Below are 25757 nucleotides of genomic sequence, written 5' to 3'. Positions count from 1 at the left end.
TGGGAGCCGCAGAAGGATGGAGGGGTGGGGGTTAAGGGAGCCTGGTGGGACTTGGTCTGTGTTCCCTCGTGAGAGCGTCTGTGCCTCAAGACAGCAGCTGGTGCACCTGAGGGGGAGGAAAGAGTCGGGGGTGATCTGCTTCCGTTGTCCCTCTGTCCTGCTTCTGCCTTGTCTCTCACAGGCATCCCCTGGGATCTCTCTCTGTGGCTGACCCACTCCTCCTCAGGGCAGGTGGGTCTCCCTGTCAGTCTGGGCCTCCCCTCTCAGCCTAGGAGGGCCCCTTCTCTGGCTCCTCCAGAAAAGGGTCAGGCCTGACTTGAGGGACAGCCCCTCCCTTGGGAAACAGCTCCATCCCTTCTTCGTCCCTCTTATCTGCTGAGCCAGATGTCTGGGGCCTCTGCCTGACAGCTGATGGCAGGGTCTGTCTCAGGGCCTCCGCCTATGGGTGTGTCCCGCACTGTGTCTGTGTGTATGTGTTGGGGGTGAGAGGAGGGGTTAAGACAGTGGCTTTGGAGTCATACCAACCGAGTCTGGCCTCTTACTGGCTGTGTGACCTTGAGTAAGTTCCTAGATGTCTTTAAAGGCTCAGATTCTTCATCCATAACATCCAGCCTCCCAGAGCGGTTGTGCAGGCAGAATGAGATATTGTACAGGAAGCACTCAGCACAGCCGCGGCACATAGTGAAGTCTGATAAATAGTAGCTATTGCCACTGTTAGAAGAAAACCCCAGTCAGCACGGGGTCTCTTGAGGGAGCCCTCCCTATGCTAGACCCTGAGGTCTGATGCTCCCAGCAGGTGGGGGTAGATGCCCAAAGGCCTGGCTGATGGGGAAAGGGAGGAGCAAGGCCTTTAGGTCCCCAAATCCCTGACCCTAGCTTCTCTCCTTTGTGACTGTCCCAATCAGGGGACCTTGAGCTGCCCACCCCCAAACCCAGCAGGAAGGCTGAGCTCTGGGGAGACCTCCTGGGGGAAAGCTCAGAAACCTCTATTCCTCCCATGTGCCTCCTCTCCCTGTGGGAGGAGGCCACCCAGACTCCGGCAGACAGCTCAATAGCTCAAATGTGCTCACTAACTCAAACGTCCCTCCAGAGCCTGGAGGAGGGCCGGGAGGCCCCAGGTCCAAGCTCTCCCTCCCTCCAGGTCCTTGTTTCTTTTCAAATAGACCTTGGAGCAGCCAATCAGCACCCAGAGCCTAGCCCGGCCCCTGCACTGGTTAAGTGGCGCCTGGCCAGAGGAGTAGGGTGGGGAGTAGGGAGCGGGTCTGAAGCGCCCAGGCTCCTATCTCAGGCTCCAGCGCTGTCAGCTGGGAGACCTGGGAGGGGACAACATTAGCCCATCTTGTCTTGAAGAAAAAATACTGGGTCTGATATGGGCTGGGAGAGGAGGATGGGGGAGGGGTTTCCAGTCTGTGCCTCAGTTTATTTTTTGGGTAACTGGGGGAAATGGGGTTTCCTAAGCCTCAGCTTTGAGAAGATGGGGGAATTCGTTCATTTATTCATCCAAGGAGTAGGTCCACAACATTTATTTTGCACCTACTCATGTGTCAGTCACCACGCTAGGTTCTCTGGGAGACAGAAGCCTGGAATGCAGGCTGAGGGGCCTGGGGGGCTCCGAGTCTGGGGGAGAGTAGACACCGAAGTTCTGGGACTGTGCAGAGAGAGGCAGCGGCCCAGAGCCATTGGGGGCCCGCTGTGCACCAAGTCACAGCTCATTTTGGCTGGTAAACCCCAGGGGTGAGCGGGGATTCCCTCCCACCATTCAGCAGAGGTAAACAGATGTGCTCAGAGCGCTTTAGCAGGGATGAGCGGCAGCAAGGCGGATCCTGCCATCCCTTCTCCATCTCAGACAGGAAGGCCTGGAGAGCAGCTGCCGAGGACTGCCAGCACCTGCACTGCAGAGGCACCCTCATCCTTCTGCCTCGTCTGCCCAGCAGACCCCAGACCTCACACGACACCACCATGGGCGCATCTTCTCACATCCGGGACTCTGCTGGAGGACATGGCCCAGGCCAAACGTAGCCCAACACACAGATTTTGCTCTCTAATAAGTTCTCCACTCAAAGGAAATAAGATTCCCACACAATAGTGGCTTCCCTGTCCTGGGGTAGCGAGAAAACTTTCAAAGATGTCAGGGGGCGGTATCGGGCAGGCGCACTTGAGCATCAGAAGGAGAAGGATAATTGGGCGAACCCGAAATAAGGCGGGTGTGAACAGCAGCAGGGCAACACGGACAGGAGGGCCAGAGGGTCAGAACCTGCTTCCCACCATGGACGGGCCTCTGCAGGAGAAGTGGCCATCCTTGTGCCCAAGGGACAGAAAATGGAGGCAAAAGATGAGCAAAGACGTGACAGATGCCTCTCCATGGTGGCTCTAAGTTCCCTCTCCTCATTTGGTACTTTAAAGACAGAGTTTAAATCACTGGAAAATAACCATTGCAAAGAAACTTCAGTTTGCCTGGTAACCAGACATAACCCATTTGGAAATACACTTATTTGTGTACGTTTTGCTGGTTGTTTAAGGTGTTTAAATTGTTCAGAAAATTCAGCCCTGTTTTCATTATAGGGTGTAATTGTGGTAGGGTCTCCATGGCCCAGGTGACTGAGTTCAGATCCCAACCCTGACACTTACCACCTGTGTGACTTTGGGCAAGTTACTTCACCTCTCTGAGCTTCAGTCTCAAAATGCAAAAGAGGAACCTGGTGATAATAATAGTACCTTCCTCTGGGGATGGTTGTGAGGATTAACGAAGTAATGCGTGTAAGACGGTGCCTGGCACATAGTAAATGCAACATTAAGTGTTACCTATTTTTATTGTCATTGTTTTGGTCATTCATGTTTAAAATGTTTGGAGAAATTGAATTTGTCAAATTGCTAAGTATTAACTTTTACTTGGGTGAATATTAGGGAGATGTTGGTGTTTTAAAGTAACATCAATTATTCAATAGATTCTGAAGGTTAATAAACCTGACATGAAATCAAGTTCAGGTAGCAGTGGGGATTTCTCTCCATCGGTAAAGACTCCTGGGCTTTGAAGAATTTAGTAACAGTCTCTCCTCCCCACTACTCCTGTAAATTGGTGTGTAGTGACACCACCTGTCCTCCAGGGGGCTCAGGCTGTTCAGTGGGCCTCCCTACCTCTCTGGAGCACGTGGCCTCCACCCCAACAGGCACACATCACTTCTGGTCTTCCTCCCTTAGTCTCCCCCACCTCCCTCTTCCTCTACTGGCTTCTCCACAGCCGGATCTGAGCTCAAGCCTATCCCACTGAAATAACCCGACAGTCTTCCCCCGACCCTATAGCGATTGCGATTGCGCTGTTGCTCTCCTCCCCTTCGCAGCTCCACTCCTCAGTGAATAGCACTCTCTCCTCTTCCTCACCTCTCCTTCCCTCCCTTGCCCAAGACAGCCCAGCTTCTCCCCTATCTTCTCTTTCCACTAGTAACCTATTAGTTGCCAAATGTAATGACACTCCCCAGCTCCCCCGCTGGATTTCTCTGTAGCATGTGACACGTGCAGCCTCTCCCTTCTTGGAAATGTCTGCTCTCAGTTCCCCTCCTATCTCTTTGACGGTCCTTCTCTACTTGGCTGGCTCATCTTCTTCCTATCACCTCCCTCCATTTTGGTGCTCCCCCAAGTTCATCTTTCCTGCACTATCTTCTCCTACTCTGCACACTCTTGTAACTTGGCCCTCTTCCAAGTTGCCCCATCTCGGCCAATGACACCCCAGTCCATCCATCGCTCAAGCCAGAAACCTGCAGGGGACTGCAAAAACTTCTGCTTTATCTGGCCGATCGCCAACGAGTTGCCCACTGGCTTCCCCGTAACTGATGACCTTTCTGAAGCCCAAATAAGAACCTGCAGCTCCTTGCTGGTCTCCAACCCCTGTAGCTCTGTCCAAGCTCGACTTTCATTCTTCCTCTACAGTCCCGCCACTTACATACCAAACTACATGTCAGTCCTGCATGATTAGCACAGGGCGTGGCACACAGTAGGTGCTCAATAAATGCTTGTTGAATGTGCATGCTGAAAGGTAAAGGCAAGAAGTTGGGAAAACATATAGCATGCGGTTTCCAATGGTTAAATCTAGAAGAGGGGCCGGCCCCGTGGCCGAGTGGTTAAGTTCTCAAGCTCCACTTGGCAGCCCCGGGTTTCCCATTTTGAATCCTGGGTGCAGTCCTAGCACCGCTCATCAGGCCACGCTGAGGTGGCGTCCCACATGCCACAACTAGAAGGACCCACAATTAAAATATACAACTAGGTACCGGGGGGCTTTGGGGAGAAAAAGGAAAAATAAAATTGATTTTAAAAACAAAAATCTCGAAGAATTTGAGCAACAAAATAAGGTAGTCTTGGATTATAACTCACAGTATAAAATAAATATCCGTGAGTCCATATGGATATATTTAAATGATTGAATAAATTAATAAATGGAGAAGAGATAAATTTCCCATGCCGAAGAATTCCAAGTAATGGATATCGCTACTCCCCGCGCAGGGAGGGGAGCGTGGCCCCCGCTCCGTCAGGGTGTGCCCACACGGTGACTCCCTTCAGAACAGTGCAGTTTGGATGGCAGCGGAGGAGGGAGTGACTTCACAGGAGAGGAACCTGACAAACGCTGCCTCAGCCAGTGAGCAAGGTCAGCGTCATCAGTCACCAATTGTGTGGAGACTGCAGACACTTGACATCACGGCAGGAGAATGGGAGTCTGTGGTCTCCTCCCCCAAACTCATGAGCTTGCAATTGTGACAGAGGCACCAGACAGACTTCAGTAGAGCGGTGTGATGGTTAGTTCTCTGTGACAACTCAGCTAGTCCTCAGCACCTGGTTATTCAATCAAACACTCATCTAGGTACTGCTGTGAAGGTACTTTGTACAAGGGATGAACATCTCCGATCTGTTGACTCTAAGCGAAGGAGACGATCTCGATACTCTGGTTGGTCCTCATCCAATGAGTTGAATGGCCTTAAGAACAAAACCAAAGGTTCCCCAAGGAAGAAGAAAGTCTACCTACGGATGGCAGTGCCAGCGCCTCCCTGCAGACTTTGAACTTGCATAACCAGCCCCCACAATTGATAAGCCAATTCCTTGGCAATAAAGCGGTAAATCAATCTTTTTATCTCTAATATATATATTTATCTATAAATACATTTATATATTTATATAAATATATTTACAAATATGTAGATATATTAGTATATATATAAATATATTTATAGATTTATAGATTTCTATCTATCCATAGTTATATATGTGTATATATATATAGAGAGAGAGAGCGAAAGAGAGAGATGCTCATATACCTATATCTACATGTCTCTGTCTATCTGTCCTACTCGTTCTCATAGGTTAAAGAAGAAATAATAATGGAAATTATAAAATGTTTTGAACTGAATGAAAAAATATTTGTGGGATACAGCTAAGGGCTTTCCTTTAAAAGATAAAATATAAATAGATAAAAAGATAAAAGATAGATAGCTGGGTCCAGCCCTGTGGCCAAGTAGTTAAGTTCGCATGCTCTGCTTCGGCAGCCCAGGGTTTCGCCGGTTCAAATCCTAGGCGCTGACATGGCACTGCTCATCAAGCCATGCTGAGGTGGCGTCCCACATGCCACAACTAGAAGGACCCACAACTAACAATATACAGCTGTGTACCAGGGGGCTTTGAGGAGAAAAAGGAAAAATAAAATCTTTTTTTAAAAAAAAAAGATCAATAGACAGAATCAATATAGACAATGTTAGTTCTTTAAGAAGATTAACAGGGGCCAGCCTGGTGGCACAGCAGTTAAGTTCGCATGTTCTGCTTCTCAGTGGCCCAGGGTTCGCAGGTTTGGATCCCTGGTGTGGATGTGGCACCGTGTGGCACGCCATGCTGTGGTAGGCATCCCACATATAAAGTGGAGGAAGATGGGCACGGATGTTAGCTCAGGGCCAGTCTTCCTCAGCAAAAAGAGGAGGATTGGCAGCAGATGTTAGCTCAGGGCTAATCTTCCTCAAAAAAAGGAAGATTAATAAAATTTTAAAATCTGTAGTCTAATTTATCATGAAAAAAGATCATTTGCTGCAAATATGAGAAATGAAAAGGTGAAATTCACTACAGATTTTAAGGACATTAAAAAAATAAGAGGATATTGTGGATAAACTTGTTTTATGCCAAAGGATTTTATTTATTTATTTATTTATTTTGAGGAAGATTAGCCCTGAGCTAACTGCTGCCAATCCTCCTCTTTTTGCTGAGGAAAACTGGCCCTGAGCTAACATCCGTGCCCATCTTCCTCCACTTTACATGTGAGACGCCTACCACAGCATGGCATGCCAAGCGGTACCATGTCCCCACTCGGGATCCTAACCGGCGAACCCCAGGATGCCAAGAAGCAGAACATGCGAACTTAACTGCTGCACCACTGGCCGGCCCCTGTTTTATGCCAAAGGATTTTAAAATTTCAGTAAGATGGATGAAGTCCTAGAAAATTTTGACTTCACAAATCAACTCAAGAAGAAATAAGGGAATATTATCTCATTCTAATGGAGTTACAGGGACTGGACTTGCTGTCTTGCTGTAAACAACTGGGAAACTGAACAAAATGTATGAACTAACTGTTTTAGGCATTGGATGACGGGCAGTGCAGGGCTGCGGTCTCTAAGCAAAGGGCAGCAAAGTGAGCCCTCCAGTTGACCGGCCCAGCTCCTGCCTGGAGGTCCTCTCTAGACCACGGGGCTGGGACAGGGTCCAAAAGCAGTAGGTTTGTGGGTTGAGACAAGAGATCAGAATTTGGGGAGGCTGTTATACTTGGAATTTGCAAAGTGGAATACTAAAGAAAAGGGAGCTGTGTCAGGAGCTCCAGAAATATACAGAGAGTGTCCTTGAGACTGTTGTTGAATCCTGAGCGATGCACATGAAGGCGAAACTCCATCCATCCAAGGGAGTCAGTGGTGTGCTGTGAACTACAGAATTCCCAGAGCTCACACACGCTGGGATCTAGTCCAGTTTGGAGCGCTAGAGAGGGGAGTCCTTGGGAGAACACCAGGCATTCAGTAGAGATACCAGAAAGGTGACACTTTCATAGTAGGGATATTTTAGTCTTAAAGGCAAATTTAGACCTCCCCTAACCTCTTAAAAATAAGCCTCAAATGAATTAAGTTTATCACGAATAAGTTAACTAATTCCTGTTAGAACAAAGTCCAGCATTTTGGGAAACAACAAAATCCAGCACCTTGATCCTACAGCAAGTCACGGTCTGTCTGGGAGAAAATGTTTGCAACACGTATATCTGACAAAAGATTTGTATCTAGAATGTACAAAGAATGCCCACAACTCAATAACGACGACAACGAACAACTGAAAAAATTTGGCAAAAGACTTGAATAGACATTTTACAAAAGAAAATGTACAAATGGCTAATAAGCTTATTAAGAAGCTCAACGTCATTAGCCATCAGAGACGTGCAAATTAAGTCCATAACGAGATACCACTGCATACCTGCTAAATGGCTAAAATGCAAAAAGATTGACGACACCCAGTGTTGGAAAGGAGATGGAGCGTTGGAAATCTTATACATTTGCACGTTGTACAAATGGTACATCCACTTTGGAAAATAGTTTGGCAATTTCTTAAAAAGTTAATCATATACTTATGATTCATTTACTCCTAGATATTTATCCAAGAGAAATGAAATATATGTCTACAAAAACCGTGAATGAGAATGGTCATGGAATTTTTCTTCATAATAGCCAAAAACTGGAAACAGCTCAAATGGCTATCAACAGGAGAATGAATAGACAAACTGTAGTATACTTCTCAATAAAAATTTAAAAATTACTTATACGTGCTACAACATCAGTGGATCTCAAAAACACTATGCTGAATGAAAAAAGCCAGTGCCAAGGAGTACTGTAAGATTCCACTTATACAAAGTTCTAGAACAGGCAAAACTAATCTGTGCTTCTAGAAATCAGATCAGTGGTTGCTTCCGGTGGTGATGAGGATTAACCGGGAAGAGGCAAAGGAGAACTTCCTGGTGGCGACGGAAATGTTCTGTGTCTTAATTGGTGTGTGAGATACATGAGTGCAGGTACCTATTAAATTACTGAATGATGTGTTTAAAATCTAAACATTTTGTTGTATGCAGATTACACCTCAATAGAGAAGAACCACAGTGAGGTACCACCACTGGAATTTAACCATTGGAATGGTTAAATTAAAGAGACTAGGAATACTGAATGTTGGCGGGTATGTGAAGCAGCTGGACCTCTCACGCGTTGATGATGGGGATGTGAAATGGTACAATTGCTTTGGAAGTTTCTTGTACAGTTAAACACATACTTCTCATATGATCCAGCAATTCCACTTCTAGGTATTTACCCTCAAGAAATGAAAACATTTGATTACATAAAAATTTATACAATACCATTTATAGCAGCTTTAGTCATAAGAGTAAAAAGAATTTTCAAATCCTGATGTTCATCAACAAGTGAATGGGTAAATAAACTGTGGTTCATCCATACAATGGAATATTACACAGCAATAGTAAGTAATGAGTTAACAATCCTCGTAACAACTGGAATGAATTTCCAAAATGTTATGTTGAGTGAGAGAAGCCGGTACCTCCTATATGATTCCATCTGGATGAAACTTGAAAAAAGATGAGTCTACAGTGACAGAAGGTAGATAAATGGTTGCCTGGGAGTAGAGATAGGACAGAGGACTGACTGGGAAGGGGCTCAACGGAACACTTCTGGTGACGGAAATATTTCCTGTCTTGATCGCAGGTGTATACATTTGTGAAAACTCGGCCTGTGCAATTAACATTGGCACATTTACTGTATGTAGATTCTACTTCAATAATGTTAATTCTTGAAAATGGAGAAGCCAATTGACAAAATCAAAAGAAAAACAAAGGAATGAAAAAAGAATAAATAGCATACCTGAAGAGTCTACAATTATAAAAGAAATTGAATCAGCAGTTAAAGATATTCCCACAAAGCAATTCCCATGGCCAGACAGCATTGTCATTCAATTCAATCACATATTCCAGAAGGAAATCCTTCCGGACAGTCACGAGGGATTCCAGGCTGTAGAACAAGAGGGGGCCCTTCTTAGCCCGTCTCACAGCATCATCTGAACACCAAAACCTGGCAAGGACAGTACAAAGAAGGAAAGTAGCAGGTCCATCTCACTGATGCACATAAATTCAAAGATCCTAAATAAATAAAACACTAACAAATGGAAACTATAATATATATAAAAAAATAATACATCATGACCAAACTGGGTTATCCCAGAAAGGGAGTTTGATAACAGAAAAATCAACGAATGTAATCCTCCACATGAACATGAATAAAGAATAAAAACCATATACTCATGCCAAAACAGAAAAAGCACTTGAAAATATTTGCCATCCATTAATGACTAACAGTTTGAGCAAACTAAGAATAGAAGGGAACTTCTATAACCCAATAAGGGATATCTACTGTAAAAAACCTATGGCAAACATCGCACTTAATGTTGCAATCTTTCCTTCTGAGCTCAGAAACAGGACAAGGATGCTTGTTATTTGGGGAAGAAACAAACCTGTTATTTGCAAATGATCTAATTGTGCAGCAAGAAAATCCAAAAGAAGCTACCAGTAAATTATTTTGATTTATGGAAATGTTTAATAAATTAGTAGAATCAGCTTAAAAAAATTTTTCTTTAAAGATTGGCACCTGAGCTAACATCTGTTGCCAATCTTCCTTTTTTTTCTTCTTCTCCCCAAAGCCCCCCAGTACATAGTTCTATATTCTGGTTGTAGATCCTTCTGGCTCTGCTATGTGGGACACCGCCTCAGCATGGCTTGATGAGTGGTGCTAGGTCCGCACTTAGGATCCAAACCAGCAAAACCCTGGGCCACTAAAGCGGAGTGCGTGAACTTAACCACTCAGCCACGGGGCCGGCCCCAGCTTAAAAATTAATTATACAAACAACCCAGTTAAAAAATGGTCAAAGGACTCCAATAAACATTTCTCCAAAGATGTACAAATGGCCAATAAACACATGAAAAAATACTCAACACCATTAGTCATTAGGGAAATGCAAATCAAAACCACAATGAGATGCCACTTCATGCCTAGTGGGATGGCTATTACAGAAAATGGAAAATAGCAAGTGTTGGTGAGGCTGTGGAGAAATTGGAACCCTCGTACGTTACTGGTGGGAATATAAAATGGTTCAGCCACTGTGGAAACAGTTTAGCTGTTCCTCAAAAAGTTAAACGGAATTACCACATGATACAGCAATTCAAAAGAATTGAAAACACGGACCCAAACAGATACTTGTACACAAATGTTCATAGCAGTATGACAAAGGGTCATGAAAATGTTTTGAAAATAAATAGTGGTGATGGTTGCACAACATTGTGAACGTAATTAATGCCACTGAATTGTACACTTAACAATGGTTAAAAGGGCAAATTTTATGTGCCCTTTTAGCATATTTTAACACAATAAAGAAGTCAATTGCTTATTTATATCAGCAATGATTATAAAATAAAATTTTAAGAAGGTACCTTTTGGGGCCGGCCGGGTGGTATAGTGGTTAAGTTCTCACACTCTGCTTTGGCGGCTAGGGGGTCACCAGTTTGGATCCTGGGTGCGGACCTACACACTGCTCATCAAGCTGTGCTGTGGAGGCATCCTACATACAAAATAGAGGAAGATTGGCACCGATGTTAGCTCAGGGACAATCTTTCTCAAGCAAAAAAGGGGAGGATTGGCAGCAGATGTTAGCTCAGGGCCAATCTTCCTCACCAAAAAAAAAAGGGGACTTTTTAAAATAGCACAAATCATATGAATAATATAGGATAAATCTAACAAAATATGTATAAGACTTCTTTGGAGAAAATGATAAAAATTTTCTTCACAAATTTTAAAGACAAGCTAAATAAAAAGAGAGCTATACTCTATCCAAAGATTGGAAGACTCAGGATTATAAAGATGCCAATTCTATCCAAATAAACTATAGATTCAGTGCAATCACAATTCCAATATAAATCCTAAGGTGAGTTTGCTTTCGTTGTGCTTGTCAAGCTAATTCTGAAATTATTATGGAAGTGCAAGGGGCCAAGAAAAAACAAGACACTCTTGAAGAAGAATAAGATAGGAGGACTTGCCCTACCAGTCATCAAGACTTACTTTGGGGTCCGGCCCGTGGCCGAGTGGTTAAGTTCACACCCTCCGCTTCGGCGGCCCAGGGTTTTGCCGGTTCGAGTCCTGGGCGCGGACCTGGCACCACTCACCAAGCCATGCTGAGGCGGCATCCCACATGCCGCAACTAGAAGGACCCACAACTAAAAAATACACAACAATGTACCAGAGGGCTTTGGGAGGAAAAAGGAAAAAAAATCTTAAGACCAACTGTGAAGTTTCCATAGTTAAGACATTATGATTTGGTGCAAGGATAGACAGAGAGCACTGAGCAGAACACAGAGCCTGGGAGCAGACCCACACGTGTATGGATACCTGCTTTGAGAGAGAGGTCACTGCAAAACCGTGGGGAAAGGACTTTAAAAAATAATAATTAATGGGGGCCGGCCCCATGGCAGAGTGGTTAAATCACTTCGGCAGCCTGGGGTTTCACTGGTTCGGATCCAGGGCTCAGACATGGCACCACTCATCAAGCCATGCTGAGGCGGCATCCCATATGCCACAGCTAGAAGGACTCACAACTAAAAATATGCAACTATGTACCAGGGGGCTTTGGGGAGAAAAAGGAAAAAGAAAAAGTAAAATCTTAAAAAAATAAAAATTTAAAAAAATGGTGCTGGAGCAAAAAGAGATTGGATCCCCACCTCACACCATAAACAAAATTCACTCCAGGTGAATTAGAGACTTTCAGGTAAAATCACACTCTAAAACTCCTGTAGGGTCAGATAAGAAAATACATCATAATTTCAAGATAGGGAAGATTTCTTAAACAAGAGACAAAAAGCATCTATCGTAAAGAAAAAAAAAACATTGATTCCTTTGTTTATATTAAAATTAAGAATTCTTGTTCATGAAAAGACACCATAAAGAGGACTAAATGGCAAGCCACAAAATGTGAGAAGATATTTCTGGTACATATAGGTGACAAAAGAGTCGTATTTAGAATATCTAAAGAACTACTACAAAGCAATTAAGAGACAATCCAAGAGAAAATGAGCAAAATGCTTTGAACAGGAACTTCACAGCAGAGAAAATCCAAATGACCAATAAGCATGTGAAAAAATGCTCGGTCTCATTCACAAGCATGGAAATGCCAACTAAAATAAAATGTGTAACAACAATGTCCAAAATCAGGGAGAGAGGAAGTGGAAGTGTACTTTCGTAAGGTTCTAATCCTTTTTCTTTCACCAAATTAATAGTCACACACTAAACGTCAGGGGCGTGCTGATCTGTTCTAGGAAAGCTATCCCGTCACCTGGCCCGGCGGAACCACGTGGTTACGTTCTCCATCATCTACGATGAGTCCCCTGGCTTTTCCAAGGGCCAGACTGATGAGTTAAATGGCGATATAATGAGGACGACTCCTGCATCCTTTGTGGGTGACTTTTGCTGTCGTCCCACCTGGAATGGGGTGTTGCTTCTGATTTACTGTCCTGGCAGAGGCAGGGGGCAGTTTCCACTTGGCCTTTCTTACTCTGAAGGCTCTCAGTTGAGGAAACCAATGCGAGGGTTCTGCTGGCTGTTGAGCACCTCTATTCCAATTGTGGATTCAGAGACCAGGGAATCACCACCAAGCGAGTCTGTGAACCTGTTGGACCCACTGTGGGATGGACTTGCCCAGGTCTCCTTTATCACCTGGCCTCTGTAGCCCCATTCTAACACATGTCCTTGATGGCATTTTGGTCCTCTAGTATCAGTGTCAGCTTAGATCCTGTATCTAAAAGCCTTAAAAGATCTGGGGATTCCCCTTTCCCAGTGTACAATTGCTCGGATAAACGGCTATAAGTACCTTGGGGGAGGAGTGAGATAATTACTGTGATATAACTTGCTGTGGCATTGCAAGATGCTTCCTGAAGGGAACTGGCCTCCCCTTCAGTCGATGGGCTCTGCAGCTGGAAAATGGTTTATGTCCGGAAACAGGTGAGGGACCGTGATTTTTCTTTACGGTGACTGACATCAGTCTTCTGCTCACTCATTCTTGCTCCTTTTGGCTATCTAAGTCAAGAAATACCATCATTGGCTGGCCACCTACCTGGGAAGACCATGGTCTATTGGCCATCACCATAGATCCCAGTTTGCTATCTTGGTCTTTCTGCCCATTCTGGTAATTATGTCCATCTTGACTCTGATGACTAAGTGTCATCACTCAGCCTCTGTTCTGGGCTCCTGTTGTGCCCATCAATTCTAGGAAGCCCAGCTCCACAGCAACTTCCACTACTATCAACTCTGTCCTGCAGAAGATGGCCGCTACTGAGCTGCAGATGATGCCAGTGGCCCTCGAACAGCAAGCACATTTCTTATCACTTTACTGAAGGAAGTATCTCTGGGCCCTCAGGAGGAACACAGTAGGCTAGAGGGTTCTCTGGTCTTGTATAAGAATAATTTCATCCTGGTGAGCCCACCCCTCTGAGATCTTTGACCCGTTCCCCAGTACTCTGCCAAGGAAGTCCCAGCATCTCCACCCCATTTGCTGTAATGCAGTTTTTCCTGAACTTTGAAGAGCCATCCCAGTAGCATACTGCAACAGCCTTCAGATGTCCTCGCCAAGCCTTTAAAATGTTAAGTCCTTAGCCATGGCAGAGTACCCCAGCCATTGACCAGCCTTGTAGTCCACTCCCTGACCCCTGTCCAGCATCTCGAGATCTGTTCCCCAGCGTGTTCTCCCAATATCTGCTGGTACATGTTAGCAGGGTCCTGGAGCTCTCTTGGTCAACGATCCCTTTCTTTCCGTAGCTGGGGTACTACTTCCCCACGTGGTCCAGGATGAGACAACCACAATTATTAGTCTAGAATCATGGAGGGGGTCAAGGTCAGATCTCGAAGAGGGCAAGTACCATCTTGGGAGGCGTCTGCCTCAGGCGAGGACTTCACATGTTCTCCAGGCAAGGAGAATCTGCTCTCTTCCACCAAGGGGGAGAGGTCACTTCTGCTGGCCCAAAGGGTTCAGGAAGATCTGGGGGTTCCAGAACAGATGTTCCCATACCAGGTCTCAGGGTCCTACTCCTTCCCTATCAGGGCCCTCACTTGCTGGGCTTTAAATATATAATCCTGCTACTCTCACAGTCAGATTATGGAATTGATTTTCAGCATAGTCTGCCCTGCGCAGACTGCAGGTGAGAGCTGCCATAGAGGCCTCCTGGCTTTTGCCTTGAGTTGAGAGTTGGCTGATGTGAGTCTGTCATTTTCTTCTTTTAGCACTTTGATGGCGTTTAACAACAACGGACCGACTCCTCAATCCTTATAATTGCTGTTTCTCTCTTACATCTCAAATACTAGGATCTGCACAGGTGGTGCATCCTTGTATCCACCATGGTGAGAGTGTTAGTGAGCATGAAGGTGTAGCACTCCCCTGGGTATTAGCACCCCACGTACCTCAGCAACGGAATCCTTATTGCCATCTGGACGGTAAGTGATCCAATTCCAATTCCTGGGGATCTGCTTCCTACGACCACTTCAGATACTAACCGTATTTTTGGGGGTTCCCCCTAGAAGTAGAACCTGAGTCAAGGATTCAAAGGCAAGTATTTACTTGAGAAATGATGCTGGGAATCACCAGCAAGCAAATGGGAAAGTGACACAGGGAAGAAGAGGAGGCCAATAAAGGATGTGCTATCAAGCAAGTTAGGAGGGTGGACAACTGGAACTTAATCCTGCTGGGGAACTCAGGGAGCGAGGAATAATGTGAGACTCAGGACCACCCCACCTGAGGGATGAGAGAGCTGGGATATTTATCCCCCAATCCCCATCAGTTATTGGCTGAGGGTTGCTACGGATGGGCAGCAGGGAAGACAGACTGTGCCTCCATTTCCCCCACCTTCCTGTAAAAGATGCAACCAACTTTGCAGGGCCCTGCTGGGATTGCAGAGGGTTGATGGCACCATGTAACAATGCTGGCAGCCAAGGGGTTAACCCTCAGGCCAGCTGCCCCTGGGCTGATGTGAGGTAGGACTGGAGGGGGGGCGGAGAGGGGGGGCGGGGAAGCAGTGCCTTGGCTCCATCCCCTCCAGTTTCATGGGCACCAGCTCTACCGCTGGGAACTTCCACAGCGCCCAGGCCCTTAGCTGCCAGTCTACTCTCCATTCACTGTCCTGAGTGGTTCCAGGCGCCGAGCTTCTAAGGCTTGTTCTGGTTTCCCATCCCCCACCCGAGGCGCCGTTGACTGGTGCAGACAAATCAAGCCCGGAGTGCAGACAAATACGCAGTGTCTCCGACTGCTCCTTGGCCTCCTGGGTCAGCAGCGTAGAGCCACCTGCGCTTTCTGAACGCAGACCTGGCCTTGGCCTCGCTGGCAAGACCGATACAAAATGGGTTAGGGTAGGGGAGCTGGGATGAGGGCACAGGAGGTGAGGACCTCCATTCCCCAAGCAGCGCGGGAGAAATCGGAGAGACACCATGGATCACAGGTCAGAAACAAGGGAGGAGAGGCGTCGGAGATCAGAGACGCGAGGCGAGGGCTCCGGGCCTTGAGTGTGGGGTGGACAGACCAGACGCCCCCTCTTCCTCCTTCCAATCGATGCCTCTTCCAGGGACCCCCTCTGCCCTCCCTGGGGCCTCGGCCCTCTCCCCATCCCCCTAAAATCCTGCACCCTCTGCGGATTGGTCCCCGGCCTGCAGGGGGGCGGGGCCCGAGGGCCCTGACGTCACCGGTCGAGGGGGGCGGGCGACTGGGGGAGGGGGGGTGACGGGCCCCGGCTCAGCACCTTGGAGAGCTCCCTCCCCGGCCTTGTTTTGCTCCGGAATCGCAGCCGGGGGAGGGAGCCAGGGGGCCGGGCATCGGGTGCAGCGGCAGGGGGATGGCGGTGGAGGGATCCAGGGGCCCCGGCGGTCAGAGGGCTCAGCCGTGATCCGGCGCGGGGGCCGGAGCGCCGGTCGGGGTCGGGGGCAGCTGGCGGCGGCAGCAGTGGCCGCGCATCTGGATGGAAGCGAGCTTTGTCCAGACCACCATGGCTCTGGGGCTGTCCTCCAAGAAAGCGTCTTCCCGCAATGTGGCTGTGGAGCGTCGGAACCTGATCACCGTGTGCAGGTGGGCTCCGCTGGCGGGCGGGGGCGGGGTGGTCGGAGAGGCGTCAGGCAGGGTTGCGGAAACCTGGACTGAGCGTGCCGGCGGGAGGATGCCCGGCAGCCGCGGAGAAAAGGGAGGAAGCACAGGGTTAAGAGGAGCGCATCCACTGTCCCTCTCAGGCCCAGACCGGGAGAGAGTTTGGAGATTTCGTCCCTATCCTTCTAGGCCAAGCCAGGCCTATGCCCAGCCTGGGGCCTGGGGGGTGAGGGGTGTTTAATTGGCACTGCAGCTTCCTGTGAGAACCAGGAAGTGACATTGGGCCTGAGGGGGAGGGGGTGGAGACGGCTGGCTCCCTTGCTGGGGGCAGGGTGGGCAGAGGAGGGCGGGCAGAGGAGAACTGATGAAGGAGGGGAATGAACGCCCTCCAAAGCATACCCTCACTCCCACTCCTGTCAGCCTGGCCTCTCTGAGGTGGGGCTTTCCTGGGAGATTTTCCAATGCTCAAATCCTGGCGCAGGGATGGTGTCCTCCTCCATCTCTGGGCAGCCGCAGCCTGTGGCAGGGTCAACTGGGCATGTGGGCAAAGCCCCTGAATCCATCCAGTGAAGGATGAGGGGCGCTGACCCCGCGTGGGAAGGACTGAGGACTTGACCGCAGAAGCCTGGGTCTCCTGGACTCAAGGGGAGGAGATTGGGAGGACAGGGCCATCGGTCCCTGAGGGTGGGGCTGTCGCAGTGTTGGGAGGATTCACCTGCTTTCTTGGGGCCCAGGAAGTGAACTTTCCCACTTCAGTCCTGCAGTGACTCACCCTCCCTGCCCCGCCCCGAAGCCAGGAATGGCCCGTTGCTCATTCTCCCTCAGCCCCCACCTGCACTCATCTCTCCCTCTGGGATCCCCATGCCAGCTGCCTTCTCCACCTGCAACCTCCCCAGCCCTGCATGCCACCTCTGAGGGCTGGTGTCCCCAGTGCAGGGCTCGACTGGCTTCCCCTGCCAGTCCCACCTGCCTGCACACAGGCCTTGGCCCTGCTGCTTCCCCCAGGAATCAGGGCCCACCTGACGCCCTGGCTCCTGGCTCCTCTAGCCCCTCCCAGGTTCCTGGGCGCACTCCCAACCATAGTGTGTCTGTCTCACACCATTATGATCTGAGTGCCCACCACAGTGCTGTGCACATCGAATCTCTGTAAAAAGAAAAAAGAAAAAAAAAAAGCCTGGAATGTTATAGAAGAAATGAATGCAGCAATGGCCCAGCCCAAACTCCATCCTCACCCCCCAACCCTGCTAGTGTGGTGTAAAACAAAGATTTCTGCCTTTGGGGTCAGATAGTCGTAGGTTCAAGCTATTACTTCATCAGTTATTAGCTGTGCAGCCTTGGGGAAGTCTCCTAACCACTCTGGGCCTTGGGTGCCTCATCATCCCCATTGTAGATGGGGTATGCAACAGCCACACCAGGAATGGTAATGACATAATCCATGTAGGAGCCTAGTCCAGTGCCCGACACATGAAAATGGCCCCGTCCTGATGACACCCTTCCTGTCCTTCTCCTCTCTCTTGACCTCCTGGGTTCCTCTTCTTTCTCCTGCCTGCCAGGACAGCTGGGCCTCTTGAGTGTGTGGGGAAGGGGCGATCCCCCCTTGGCCTAGGCTGGAGAACAGAGTTTCTGGTGGGTTGGAGGTGGGCTTAGAACTGGGGTTCGAGGATAGAGCTTCAGCGGGTGATGGGGGCGTGACGAGAGCTTTGAAGCCCCTCGGGCCCCTGCGCCTCATCACTGTCACGTGGTTTGCCTTCAGCTCCCAGAACACTTTCCTTTAGCAGGCTGAGGGCTCCCCTGGGCCCTGGCCTCCCTGTCTCCATGGTAACCTGCAGCAGCCAGTGTACCTCCTAACAGGGAGCACGCCATGGGGCTCCCGGGGGCGATGACCAGCTCTGTAGCATCCCTGAGGACTGATGGCAGATGGCGGCCATCCTGAAACCAGCCCCAGGCCCCCACTGAGGTCTGACCCAGATGACCAGAAGAAATCATGGGGGTAGCGGGCAGGCTTCTTAATGAAGCCCAGATGATGCCCTAAACACAGGCTCCTTCTGGCAGGGCCGACCTTCCCATTAATGCCCAGCCCCTCAGCACCGCTGCCTGGTGGCCCATACACACTCACCTTCTCTCAGTCCTTCCTGGGCTCTGGACCAAAATTTAATGAGGCAGGTACTAGTATTCCTGTTTGCACCTGGAAATGGGCCTCAGAGAGATTAAATATGTCCAAGGCCAAGCGGGCGCCACAAGGAAGCAGGATTTGAGTCCACCAGGCTTCCTCCTCCCAGGGCAACCCCAGTGCTGACCTGGCTCTGATCTCAGCCCAGACCAACTCTAAGCCCAAAGGGAAGGGAGGGAGCTCCAGGGGCTCAGCTGTGCCCCTGGCCTGAGAGCCTCAGAGGCCAGTGCTGGAGGGCTGGAGCCTGCAGAGTGGAGGACAGAGGACAGAGGAGGCAGAGGCTGCTCGGGGCCTTGGTAATCGTGACAGCCACCAGGAGGCCACTAGATGTAGCAGAAAAAGCAAGAACTTTGGAGTCAGACATACCTACTTGACTCCTCACAAGCTGTGTGACTCTGAAGAGATCAGTCAATGACTCTTGGACCCTCAGTTACCTTACCTGTAAGATGGGGATGATGGTGACAATAAGAGGACCTACCTCCCAGGGCTATTGTAAGATGCAATAGATGATGCACGCAAAGTAGTGTGCTCAGCACATTACAGGGCTTGATAAACTTAGGGAAAAAGGGACAGTTCCAAGTAGTCCCCATCCCTAGACACCCCACCCCTGCTGACAATAGGGCAATAATGGGATGTTGGGAGCTGTGTCCTCACCCCTGCCTCACCCCACTGCAGCAATGGCAGGTGGAGATTGCAAGGGTAGGGACTGCAGAGGGAGCCAGGCTTCCAGCAGGACTAGAGAGAGGGACGGGAGCTGCTGGGCTCGTCTCAGCCCCATTGGCTTCCCTCGGCTGCCTTCCTTTCTGAGAAGCCAGGTGTCTGGGCTCCAAGCCCCCTCCCAGAGATCTGCTGCCAATGCCCCCTCCCACCCAGTGTGTGTGTCAGCCCCACACCCTGCGCCTCCCCCGCCCAGCTCCGCAGTGCCTGGTTCTGGGCAGCTGGTGTGTGGGTAGCCAAGCTAGGAAGGGAAAGGGGGAAGGGGGCATCCGGGTGCTGAGAGCCCACCTGGCCACCCATGCATGCCCACGTTCCATGTGCTCGGTGCCAATTCACATGCCCTGGCACGGGTGACCCCCCCCCCCCAGAAGGGACTGAAAGTTGTTCCAGCAAGAACAGAAGACAGCTCAGGACAGGGGCATAAACTGGCTTCTAACTCCTTCCTGACCCCCAACCCACACACACAGAGAATGCAACTTGGAAGGGTGGGCAAAGAGGAAGGGGCTCTGGGACAGCCCCCAGCTCTAAGTGCTTCATCTTTCTACCTATTGTTTTATCCCCTCTCATACCTTGTTCCTGAAGCTTCTTTTCTCTGGCTATCACTTCTCCTGTCACCCACTTTGTCAATCAGTCTCCCACCTGCCACCCTATCACTCCCGTGTCACAGCACCTCCACGGTCACTACGTTCTCACCTGTCTCCCACCCTCTCTCCTTCTGCCTCCCCACCACATCGTGCTCGTCATGACCTCCTCTCTGCCCTTCGCTCCCTTTCTTTGACTGATGCCTTCCTCTCCCACCATCACCCTGGCTTCTCACCTGACACCCTACTGCCCCTTTTCCCTCCCCACCCCCAGGTTCTCGGTGAAAACACTGCTGGAGAAGTACACAGCAGAGCCCATCGATGACTCATCTGAGGAGTTTGTAAATTTTGCAGCCATCTTAGAGCAGATCCTCAGCCACCGTTTCAAAGGTGGGCCCAGGTTCCTGTCCCCTAGGGCCCAGCTCCACCAACTCCCAGCCTTTAGCTTCCAGCCACCCCTCTCTGATGGGGTTCTGAATCCCGTCATTGACTCTGGCCTCAGTTCTGGGCCATGCACAGAAGCTGACACACAGAGATGGGAAGGGGGAGGAGATCTTCTGAGTATAACATAGTGGGTGGCCACAAGCCCTATCAATGGTCGTGCAGTTACATGCTGGCGTGCCCTTTGGGTACATACATGTGTGTGTACACGCATTCGGGGTAGGCACTGTGTGCATGCATGGCTGCATATACTTACGCGTGTGTGTGCCCCGTTACACGGACCCTCTCCAAACTCCCTGGTCTTGCTGAGCCCCCTCCCTGCCCTGGCTCAGCCTGTGCCCCAGCAGGTCCGGTGAGCTGGTTCAGCTCAGACGGGCAGCGGGGCTTCTGGGACTATATCCGGCTGGCCTGCAGCAAAGTGCCCAACAACTGCGTGAGCAGCATCGAGAACATGGAGAACATCAGCACAGCCCGAGCCAAGGTGAGGGGCCTGCAACGGGCAGGGCCAGGGCAGCTGCTCCCTGCTCTGGATACTGCATGCTCCTTGGTCCTCACCCCTGCTCACAGGCACTGGGGAGAAAGGCCGCGGGAGGTCCAGACCCAATGGTGCACACATGGGTCCCTTCAAGGCAGCAAGTAAAAGTGAGTGTACTTTCCAGGGCCGGGCATGGATCCGGGTGGCACTGATGGAGAAGCGCATGTCGGAATACATCACCACAGCCCTGCGGGACACCCGGACCACCAGGTCAGACCCTCTCAATTAGCTTGGACCACAGGTCCCAGTGAGAATGTTCATTGCCTAAACACACTTCATCCTTAGGTTCCCCTAGCAACCTTCAGTACCTGGACTACAACTCCCAGCATGCACGGCTAGTTTCCCTCCCCAGACTGTCCACCAGTCAGCCTGACCTGCAGTCCTGGAACATACCTTTAGCACCACAACTATCTCTTCCAAGTCAAAGTCATTATCCCCCGTCACTCCCCAGCACTGGTCTCATACACAATTCTACCCTTAGACACACCTCTGGACAAGCCTCAACTATGTATCGTTTTTCTTGTTGGCCTTGTTCCATGACCTACAACACACTGCCCTAACTCCTCCCCCAACAATGGTGGCAGTCTGCACTTGCTACCCACGACTAGAGTCTTAGCATGCAGAGCTTCAGTCCCTGTACTCAGGGTTTGCAGACAGATTGGGTCCTGGCAGCAGGTCACAGACAGGACGTGCCAGAGGGGGACGGCGTGTTTGAAGCTAAGTACACTGTGCCTCCCCCACCAGGGGTCACACCCACCTGATGTTCTCCTGCATCCCATCTCTAGTCTGTCCTCACATTGCAGAGTTCACATCACCATATTTTTGAGCACCTACTGTATGCCAAGCACTAATGATTAGAACTCGTTTCCTGATTTTAAGGATCTGGGTGACCCAGTACTTGGCAGGCAGGGGTAGTTCAGAGGATGGAAAAGAGTCTGTTCTCAGGGGCATGTGTTCTAATAGGTGGGGGATACAGGCGGGGTCCCCACTGGGCCCCAGTCTGAGGGGGAGACAAGCTCCACAGCTGAGGGGTGACCAGGAAAGAGTTCCCTCCTCCCTCTAGGAAAGGTTTGTTGTAAGCCAACCAGAGAGGTCCTGGCTCGTGGGGGCTCCCTGGGAAGAGGCTGTACCATCGGTCGCCCGCTCCCCACAGGCGTTTCTACGACTCGGGAGCCATCATGCTGCGGGAGGAAGCCACGGTCCTCACAGGGATGCTGATCGGACTGAGCGCCATAGACTTCAGGTGACATCTGGGTGGTGGTGGCGCGGTGCGGGGAGGGCTGTTTCTCCGCTAATGTCCACAACTCTTAGACCGGCCTTAACCCTGTGGTTCCTCTGCCGCCAGCTTCTGCCTAAAGGGCGAAGTGCTGGACGGGAAGACCCCCGTGGTCATCGACTACACGCCCTACCTAAAGTTCACCCAGAGGTGAGCAGCCCATTGTTGCGGTGGGTGCGGACAGACCACCGCCCTGTGGGGCGGGGATGGCGGGAGGGAGGCAGGCTGGCCGGGCCTCCTGGTCCCCCTGCCCAAGGGGGTTGGTGTGGGGCCCGCCGGGGGGCAGGCCCGGCGGTGCCCACTGCTCTCTCTCCCCCAGCTACGACTACCTGACGGACGAAGAGGAGCGGCACAGCGCCGAGAGCAGCACAAGCGAGGACAACTCTCCTGAGCACCCGTACCTGCCGCTCGTCACCGACGAGGACAGCTGGTACAGCAAGTGGCACAAGATGGAACAGAAGTTCCGTATCGTCTACGCGCAGAAGGTGCGCGGTGCGCGGCGAGGGTGGCGGGGCGCGGGCGCGGGGTGGGGCGGCCGCCGGGCCACCTCCTCCCGCCGCCCGGGCTGAGCCGGCGCCCCGCAGGGCTACCTGGAGGAGCTGGTGCGTCTGCGCGAGTCGCAACTGAAGGACCTGGAGGCGGAGAACCGGCGGCTGCAGCTGCAGCTGGAGGAGGCGGCGGCGCAGAACCAGCGCGAGAAGCGGGAGCTGGAAGGCGTGATCCTGGAGCTGCAGGAGCAGCTGTGAGCGCCGCCGCCGCCCTGACCCCTGACCCCGGCCACTCCGACCACAGCACCCCAGGGGACCCCCACCATCGCCCCCACTGACTGTAACATCACCTTTCCTGATACTGGCATCCGTCTCAAGCAGCCGCCAGCATCAAACCACTGATCGGGTCACTTCCACCCCAATATGCCCCAGTGACCTTCTAACATTATTCTCAGCTAAGATCCAGTGACCCCCCCACCAGCTCCCCACTTCACCCTCAATCACCCGACATCAGCTAGAATGGCCATCGGACATTATCCAAGAGACCCCAACATTACTCGCAAAGACCTGTAATGTTACTCAATGACCTTCAACATGAGTGCATTATTCCATCTGTTCAACATCCTTCTGATCTGCAACATAGGCCCACTGACTGTCATCACTCATGATGACCCCTGACCTCACCCCTACCCATCCCTCCAAAAGCTCCCCCTAAACTCCATCATCCTATGACCTCCCAGCATGATCCCCCAAGACACCCCATTACCCTGCAAGATTCCTGCATATTCTCCCCCGACTCCAACACCCTGACTCCTACAACACCCCATTATTGCATCTAACCCTCAACATGAATGCACCAACCCGTCACCCCTCTGACCCCCAGTACCCTCCACTGACTCCCAGGGTCTGCCCCACTGATCCTCCACATTCTGTCCCCATTTCTGCTACTCAGGTTTCATTCCTAACTCCTCCCTCAACCCCTTGCTGTGCCCCTCTTCCCCACTTCTGCTTCCTCTCCCAGCCAGGCCTGACCCCCCCTCCCCATCCCAGGACAGGTCTGATCCCCGGTGACCACGCTCCCCTGGCCCATGGTTCGAAGGAGCTCACCACGGCCCTGGTCAACCAATGGCCATCACTGGGAACGCTCAGTGGGGCCGAGGGTGCCAACAACCCCAAGCTTTACCGGAGGTAAGCCCAAGCTAGGCTCAGCAGGGGAAGAGGGGCACTGGGGGGGACCTCCACCCCTACACCAGCTCTCTGCTCTGCCACAGACACAGTTTCATGAGTACGGAGCCGCTGTCAGCTGAAGCCAGTCTGAGCTCGGATTCCCAGCGCCTGGGAGAGGGCAAGCGGGATGAGGAGCCCTGGGGCCCTATCGGTGAGCCCTCCAATCCAGCACCCAGCACCCCACTAGGAAGGGCTGAGGCCAGGCCTTGGGGCCTCTAGTCAGGCCCTGACCAATCCCCTCATTGTCTCAGCCCTTCAGAGAGCTTAGCACAGCAATTAAGAGCTTGGTTTGGGGTGTCGGGCAGACCCTGTGAGAATCCCAGCTGCACCCCCTCTGGTTACGCGAGCTTGGTCAATCACTTGGCCTTGCTGAGCCCTTCTCATCTGCAGATGGGGATGTTGATTAAAATAATCACAGGTGTGGCATATGGTGAGGGCTAATGGCTTTTTGGTATCATGACATCCTTGAAGGGCTCATGAATTCTCGGGGAGTTCTTCGCCTAACTAATTTGCTTTTTTCTCATGCACTCTATTAACCGCTCGCCTGACCTTTGTTTCCCCCTTTTCTTTGGCTGCCAGGAAGCTCAGAGCCAAATTAGAGGCTCCCTTCAAGCGAATGTCCAGGACTTCACCGCATGCATTTTGTGTTGCCCTCCCCCTGGCTTCGCTGGGGCTTCCCACCCTAGTTTTCCCAGTGCTTGGCCTTCCTGTCTTTTCTTTCTAAAATCCAGTCCTGGATGACCCTAGATCTTCTTTGAGACGAGGCAGGCTATGGACGTGTAACCCCACCACACTGTGTTTGTGACTGTCCGTGTGTCTGTCTCCCCACCAGACTGTGAGCTCCGTGAGGGCAGGGACCGTGTCTCGTCCGTTCTCTGTATCCCCAGTTCCTGGAACGGAACAAGTGCTCACCGTGTGTTTAATAAATGGACAAAGAGAGAGGATGAACCTCAGGGGAGACAGAGACATAAGCTGACGATTACAATACAGTGTCCCCAGCACCGTGCATGGCAGGGGCAGATGCTTATCAAGGTTAAACTGAAAATGGCAAATGCTCCAGAAATGAGGAAAGTCACCTGGGGGTGACCTGAGGGTGCCCCTTCCCTGCCTGCGCCTGTGCACCACCCCCCCAACTCACACACATGCAGGCAGGTTGGCCCGGCCTCACCCGCCCTCTCTCCCCAGGGAAGGACCCCACGCCCTCCATGCTGGGCCTCTGCGGCTCCCTGGCCTCCATCCCCAGCTGCAAGTCCCTGGCGAGCTTCAAATCCAACGAGTGCCTGGTGAGCGACAGTCCCGAAGGCAGCCCGGCACTGAGCCCCAGTTGAGGAGCGGCGTGGGCAGTGCCAGCCCCACCTGCTGGGGCACAGACACCTGTTGCCTTTCCTCAGAGTCCCTCAACCCAGGCCACCCTTCCAGAGAACGCTGCCCACCCAGCCAGGGTTCTCTTGGGAAAGACCCCCGTTGCTTCTTCCTATGGTAGCTTCCTGCCCAAGGAGGCTGGGGCTGCAAAAGGAAGCCACCTGGTCCAGGAAGCAGGGCACCGAGGTCTCGGGGAGCACATGGGGAAGCCTGTTCCACTCTTCTGGTCACCCTGACACCTACTGGCTTTGTACTGGACTCTCCTTCGCTCATCTCCCCCACTGTCCTCAGGAGCTGGTGGCCCAGCCTTGGCACCCTCACCTCCCATGCCTCTCTTGTCTGTCCCCGTGTGTCCCCTGGAGTCACTCCTTCCTCAGCCCCCAGGGTTGGGGCTCTGAGGGGACCAGGCAAATAAAAACCAGAGGACTGAGGGCAGCCTTGTCTGTGGGGGGCTGGGACAGGGCCCCGTCCTGAGGCTGGCAAAATGCGGTGGAGCCAGTGCCAGGACCATAACCAAGTGATGCTGGACCAGACAGAACCTGTGTGCACCCGGGGGAGGCAAATGGATCAGAACCAGGGAGTGGGCAGCTTTTACGTGAAGTCTCCTAAATATTAGGTCTGCCCAGGACCAAGACACCTAAGTGTCCCTTCCACCTGATACTCTTTAATAACTTGCTTAAGTTCAGGCAGAGAAGACCCTGGACATGTTGGGGGCAGGATGGAGGCAAGCCTGGGCAGGGCCCTG

General features: G+C 51.2%; 1 protein-coding gene and 3 long non-coding RNA genes across 9 annotated transcripts; 2 read left to right on the top strand and 2 right to left on the bottom strand.

Annotated features, from left to right (window-relative positions):
- The first annotated feature begins 4661 nt into the window (after positions 1 to 4661).
- Positions 4662 to 15124, top strand: LOC139073877 (uncharacterized). The gene is made up of 3 exons (XR_011522979.1): positions 4662 to 5099; positions 14454 to 14582; positions 15023 to 15124. It is a non-coding gene; the product is annotated as an uncharacterized lncRNA (long non-coding RNA).
- LOC139073875 (uncharacterized) lies at positions 8393 to 15751 on the bottom strand. The gene is made up of 3 exons (XR_011522977.1): positions 14550 to 15751; positions 10541 to 10668; positions 8393 to 9128 (listed from the first exon to the last, which is right to left on the bottom strand). It is a non-coding gene; the product is annotated as an uncharacterized lncRNA (long non-coding RNA).
- Positions 15752 to 15828: 77 nt separating this feature from the next.
- On the top strand, positions 15829 to 25442 carry RUNDC3A (RUN domain containing 3A). 6 transcript variants are annotated; one of them, XM_070560328.1, is made up of 11 exons: positions 15829 to 16200; positions 19958 to 20073; positions 20457 to 20605; positions 20784 to 20869; positions 21813 to 21902; positions 22005 to 22085; positions 22255 to 22420; positions 22520 to 22677; positions 23474 to 23611; positions 23695 to 23801; positions 24836 to 25442. In XM_070560328.1, exons 1-11 carry the CDS (start codon positions 16094 to 16096, stop codon positions 24976 to 24978), a joined length of 1341 nt encoding a protein of 446 aa, XP_070416429.1. In that variant the 5' UTR covers positions 15829 to 16093; the 3' UTR covers positions 24979 to 25442. The 6 variants fall into 6 exon arrangements, with proteins under 6 accessions (XP_070416429.1, XP_070416434.1, XP_070416431.1 ...); XM_070560333.1 differs by having other exon boundaries at positions 15840 to 16200; positions 20472 to 20605; positions 24230 to 25442; XM_070560330.1 differs by having other exon boundaries at positions 15844 to 16200; positions 20472 to 20605.
- LOC139073876 (uncharacterized) lies at positions 16138 to 18849 on the bottom strand. The gene is made up of 5 exons (XR_011522978.1): positions 18752 to 18849; positions 18332 to 18400; positions 17235 to 17359; positions 16615 to 16732; positions 16138 to 16263 (listed from the first exon to the last, which is right to left on the bottom strand). It is a non-coding gene; the product is annotated as an uncharacterized lncRNA (long non-coding RNA).
- Positions 25443 to 25757: the final 315 nt, after the last annotated feature.

This window comes from Equus przewalskii, chromosome 10 (genome assembly GCF_037783145.1).
Source record: "Equus przewalskii isolate Varuska chromosome 10, EquPr2, whole genome shotgun sequence".
NCBI classification, from domain to species: Eukaryota; Metazoa; Chordata; class Mammalia; order Perissodactyla; family Equidae; genus Equus; species Equus przewalskii.
This window is presented reverse-complemented; position numbering and strand designations above follow the sequence as displayed.